The following is a 5384-nucleotide window of genomic DNA, read 5'->3' as shown; positions in this document are numbered from 1 at the left end:
TCAGAGTTGCATGCAGGGATGCTGCCCATCCTGCAGAGCCGCCCCAGCAACCCTCTCCTGCACCTCGCCGCGTAGTGAGCGTCTGGCCTGCGTGGTGGGGCGCGACACAGCTTGTCGCTTGCCGCCCCAAGACAGCCGCGTGCCCACAGCCGCGCGCACCTTTGGCCCTTCGTTGCGACATAACGCGAGGGATGCGTGCACACTATCTGCCGTTGAAGTTTTGCAGATCGTGCGTATGGCGGGCCGCCCGCAGCAGCCGCATACCGGCGGCTGCGGTTGTGCTCTCCAGAGGCATCGAACTTCAGTGAAAACCTGTGTGAGGCATTCAACATACTGGCAGAGGGTGGGTGAGGCTTGGACCAATGAGAAGAATAGGCTGCAATGCTTCAAAAGTTTGCAAGGAGTACCTATTTGGGTTGCAATTGTGGCGCACTGGGCCTTGTTGCCCAACAAGAAGCCCTCATATTGCACCCATCAATCGCTCCCCTGCACACGCACTGGCAACACTCTGCATGCTTCCAGGCGGCGACGACATCTGCCCTGACACATTCATGGCCTGTGTGTCTCTTCTGACATCCAGCCTGCGCCCCCAGCTGGCCGTGCAACTGCAGCGGGTGCGCACCTCGTTGCGAGACGCACTGGTGGCCTGCAGCATGTGCACGAGCATCTTACCGGGTGGCGCTCAGTGCATGTACCTCATCAGCTGCACCCTCGACTATGATATTTATCCTCACAAGGCCTCACCTGCCTGGTGGTGTTACTTAGTGGGGGCCAACCATCCCTGCTGCCTCACACGAATAGTTGGCTCCAATCCGCAGATATGCTCCGACCTATCGCGGCTGACAGTGGACTATGCCACTTTCCAGGCAGCCGCCCGCGCCTGCCTGCTGATGGAACAGTTGACATCACCAGGGGTAGTTGGAGGGGAGGGCAGAAACGGGGGGGGGCGCACAGGGCTAGACTATCCTTGATGCGTGCTGCATCAAGGATGGTCCAAACAACCACGCACATGTGTGAGGCTCGCCATGCCACAGGCAAAGCCACAAGCAAACTGGGCCTGGTCATGCCACATTCTGCATGATGGACGCCCACGTACACAAAGCTTGCGCGGCGTGTGTTTCCCTCGCTGACACGCTGGTGCGGGCTGGGCTGGTCGCGCGTGGGCCCCTGCTTGCAGGCTTGCGGGGGCCGCAGCTTTGTGGTGGCGGAGGCGCGGGAGCTGCTGATGGAGCTGCTGGAGCGTCAGGAGTGGTGCGCAGCGAGCGCGATGATGCGGCAAGGGGACTTTGGTAGATTGAGCACAATACTGCTGGTCGACCTGCAACGCAAAACAGTCGCAACTGGACCCAAAATTGCTGCTGGCCTGGACACGCAGGCAGATAGTAACGCACCTTTTCGCGCACTCAGCAGAAAACCCCTGCGCGTGACCCAACCAACAGGCTGGCTTCGATCGAGCTGCCGCCCCTGAACAACCTCATGGAGCTGCGCTCAGTGGCGGCAGAAGCGGGCGGCTGCGGGCTGGACGGAGCGGTTGAGGCGGAGGCGCACGCGGCAGTGGTCGACAAGCTTCTTGCATCGGTAGCTGCAGCCGAGTTGTAACTTGAATGCTGTGTGCATCTCGTGAAATGGGTTGTGCGTGCAACCATTTACACCATCGATGCACAGTGGTTTGAATTGTACAATAGTTTACCAGATGGTGCGTCATGCCGCTGCCGTGCGCAAATATCGGGCTTTGGACAAAAAGGGTGCGCTGTGCCGTGATGGCGGCACAGCCGCAAGCCCTGGTAGGCGGTTCTGAACCACTGGACAGCGGTGCCCAGGCTCCAGCGCCCTGGTAAGCGCCAAGCCGCAGATGTATGCGCTGTGGGCGTCGTCTGTCAGAGCTGATGGGAAACCGGGGGGCACAGCGTGGATCGCCCTGACGGCAAGCGCACACAAACACGGTTGGCCCAGAGACGCCCTGCAGATGAAGATGTTTTCGTACAAAACTACGTTTCCATGGCGGGGGCCGCCACAATGATGCTATCAAGCTCCCCATTGGCATCCCCGACAAGGGGGTGGGGACCCCTATCCCCACAGCCTCAAGACACGATAGATGAGGTAAAGATTTATTTCAATAATAGAAGTTGTGCTGGTGGCCGTGACCACGACTCATCAATGAACTACCCTGCGCCTCGACAGGACGCTATGGCACCGCCGCTATCAGTGATAGCAGAGCGGAGTAGAAACACCGCATGCCGCGCCATCCAAAGGCTCGCTCACGTGGAGGTGGGCAACGGCGTGCTGGTGTTGCACACCCGTCGGCTGCTGCCAACGACGCGCTCACAGCAAATGCCAAGCGGCCGTCTTATCGACGGTTTCTGTAAGGATCTTACCATGCATCGCCATGCCCCTACGCCGAGATGCGCGTGCTGCCTGTGGCTGCCCGCTGCAGCGCCGCCGCTGCTGCCCTTGCTGAAATTTGCTTCGCCGCTCATGTGCAGGGCATCGCGGCGGCGGCCGAGGCGTCAGGATATGATGAGTGCGCCGCAGCATGTTTGGCGGGCCGGCTTCTGGAGGACCTGATAGGCGATGCAGAGCAGGACGTGCGGCTGGCGGCACTACGCCAGATGCCGCAGCTGGGTGAGCCCGCGCGCAATCAGGCGCCAACCGACACCGCAGCGCACCGGCTCGCGCGCTGCAGCGGTGAACCGTTCACGCCCGCGGCAACGGCCTTGCCGGCAGATAGCGCACGCGGTCGGCGCAGTCAAGCGCCGCGCCTCGGGGCCGCTTCCGCTGTCCGTCCCACGGGGCATCGTTTCTCCTTCCTGGCGCATGCGCAGGCGCGGCACTGCGGTCAAAGGGCGCAGCGCGCGCTGAGCTGGACATCCAGCGCCACATGCTGCCGCTGCTGCTCGCGCCCGCGCTGGACGACAGCGATGAGGTGCGTGGCCCGGGTGCGGCGCTCCGCAGCGGCAGCTGGCCGCGGACGGGCGGGGTCCAGCGAGCTGGGGCGGAGGCGCACAGCCATATTGGTGCAGTCGACTGGGCATGCGCCAGTCTGGGGACCCGGCGGCTGCTTGTTTCCCCTCCTGACGCCTTGATTGATGGAAAGTCAGCGCGCCCCCTGGCGTCCCTCCCGCTTTCGCACCCGGCTCGCAGGTCGCGCGCCAGTCGATCGTGGCGTTCCAACAGCTCGCCGCGCTGCTGCCGCCGGCATCGGCCGCGGCAGCCTCGTGGGCCGCCATCCAGAAGCTGGAGGCCCAGGGTGCAGAGGACGCCGAAGTGCAGGCGGCGCGGCTGTTCGCGCACACGGCGCCCAGCTGGCCCGAGGCGGCGCTGCAGGCGCGGGCGCCGGAGCTGCTGAAGCGGTGGTGCAGCCACCGGGACTTTGCAGTGCGCGAGGTGGGCCCCCTGCACGCGCGCCACGCCGGCGCGCAGAGCACGTTTGCGCGCCGCTCGGCCGCCAGCTGGCCGCGCCGCCGCGGATGCCGGCGGTTGCGTCACGCCGCGCCACGCGACGTCGCGATGCTCCTGTCAATGACTAATGCGCGCGGCGTTTTTGTGGCCCTTTTAACCCCCAGGCCATCGCGTGTTGCATGAGCCTCGTCGCGGAGCGGCTGCCGGTGGGCCTGTGGCAGCGCGCGCTGCTGCCGTGGTTCTCGCAGCTCTGCCGGGACAACAACTGGCGCGTCCGCCGCGCGGCCGCGCTGGACCTGCCGCGCCTGGCGGGCAAGCTGCACCGCCACCAGGCCGGCGGCGGCGGCGGCTGCCGCGGCTGCGGGCCCGGTGAGTGCTGCGTGTGCAGCGCGTGCGGGGCGCGCGCCGGGTGCTGCCTCAGCGAGGGCGGCTGCGCGGCAGCTACGGCGGCGCCGCCGCGCTGCCGCGTCACTGGCGTCGGCGCCGCGCCGCTGGGGGACGCGCCCACCGGCGGATGCGCGCACATTGGCGGCGGCGCGGACGCGGGGGACGCGCGCCACTCGGTCCCGCCGCGGCACCAGCAGCAGCTGCACCCGCGCGGCGGCCACCGCGCCGGCGCGGCCGCGTTTGCGAGCTCCTCGGCGCCGTCGTCCGCGTGGGCGGCGCCTTTCAAGCGCGCGTCGGTGGCGGCGGGCGGCATGGGCAAGCACCCGCTCAGCAGCAGCCTCCTGGTCGACCCCCCGGCCCTGGATTCACCGGGGTCCTCCGAATCATCGTCGCTTTCGTCATCCGACGAGTCGCCCGACGCGCCGTCGCCCGGTGCGCTGCGCGCGCGCGCGGCGCGGGCGGACGAGCGGGGCGCCTGCGCGGCGGCCGCGGCATCGGCGGCGAAGGCGGGGGCGGCGACGGCGACGCCCGCTGCCGCCGAGGAGCCCGCCGGCGGCGCGGCGGCCGCGCCGGAGGGCGGTGACGGGGCGCCCGCCGCCACTGCGGCAGGGGGCGGCGGTGCAGAGACGGGCCCGCCCTGCGGCCTCGCTGAGTCGCAGCCGGAGTTGCACGCCTGCTGGGCGGCCCTGCGCGCGTGCGTCGACTGCGTGACCGCCGACAGCAGCCACTGGGTTAAGGTCACCGCCCTCAGCGGCCTCGGGCCCTGCCTGCTGGCGCTGCCGCCGTGCCAGCTCAGCGGGCAGCTGCTCGGGCGGTTCGTGGCCATGGGGTCGAGCACGACCGTGATCTATGAGATCAGCGTCGCCCTGGCGTGCGCGCAGAGCCTGGGGGCCGTCGCCAGCCGCATGGGGCCGCAGCGCTGGGAGGACGTCCGGTGAGCGAGCGGCCCCACCGGCGGCTTCCGCCCAGCTTCCGTGCCGGCCATCCGCCGGTCTTGTCGCCGCTCTTGCCGTGCTCCTGCCATCACTTACCCCGGTCTGGCCGCGCCGCACCCGCTGCCGCCAACTTCCCTGTACCGTCACAGTTTGCCGGCACGTCCCCAACCCCGGCCTGCCCCGCCCCGCCCGATTTCTCCCCCTCTGCCGCCCCGCAGGCCAGCATTCGGCCACCTGCAGGCGTCTCGAGACCCCGCTGTCCTTCAGGAGCTCGTCTCCGCCCTGCCTGCCATGGCGCGCGCGCTGGGGCCGGGCGTGGTGCAGGCGGACCTGCTGCCGGCCCTGATGACGACGCTGCACAACCACCTGCCCTGGGTCGACGCCGCCCTCGTCGCCGCGGCGCCGCCGCTGCTGGAGGCGCTGCCGGCGGCGGGCCGCGAGCCGCTGCTGCGCGTGCTGTCGCGGCTGGCGCTGGCGGCCGGCGGGGCCGGGGGCGGCGGCGGCGGCGGTGAGGGGGAGCGCTGTCGCGCGTGGCGGCTGCGCCGGGACGTCGCGGCGCAGCTGGGGCGCCTCGCGCGCGCGTCGGGGCGGGCGGCGATCGTCGACGTGCTGTGGCCGGCGGCGGTCGCGCTGTGCTCGGACCCGGTGGCTGCGGTGCGGGGC

General features: G+C 68.9%; 1 protein-coding gene across 1 annotated transcript in view; it reads left to right on the top strand.

Moving 5' to 3' along the window:
- Positions 1–1693: 1693 nt before the first annotated feature.
- MNEG_6717 (hypothetical protein) overlaps positions 1694–5384 on the top strand; it is a gene marked incomplete at both ends in the record, with an annotated part of 6121 nt that continues 2430 nt past the window's right edge. The window contains 6 exons of the mRNA XM_014044811.1: positions 1694–1696; positions 2484–2622; positions 2823–2923; positions 3142–3384; positions 3564–4720; positions 4940–5375. Of these exons, the coding sequence (XP_013900265.1) occupies positions 1694–1696; positions 2484–2622; positions 2823–2923; positions 3142–3384; positions 3564–4720; positions 4940–5375 (2079 nt within the window). The remainder of the gene's footprint in view (positions 1697–2483; positions 2623–2822; positions 2924–3141; positions 3385–3563; positions 4721–4939; positions 5376–5384) is intronic.

Source organism: Monoraphidium neglectum, assembly GCF_000611645.1.
Source record: "Monoraphidium neglectum strain SAG 48.87 unplaced genomic scaffold scaffold01120, whole genome shotgun sequence".
NCBI lineage: Eukaryota > Viridiplantae > Chlorophyta > Chlorophyceae > Sphaeropleales > Selenastraceae > Monoraphidium > Monoraphidium neglectum.
Note: the sequence above shows the minus strand (reverse complement) of the source record. Positions and strands in the feature narration are given on the sequence as shown.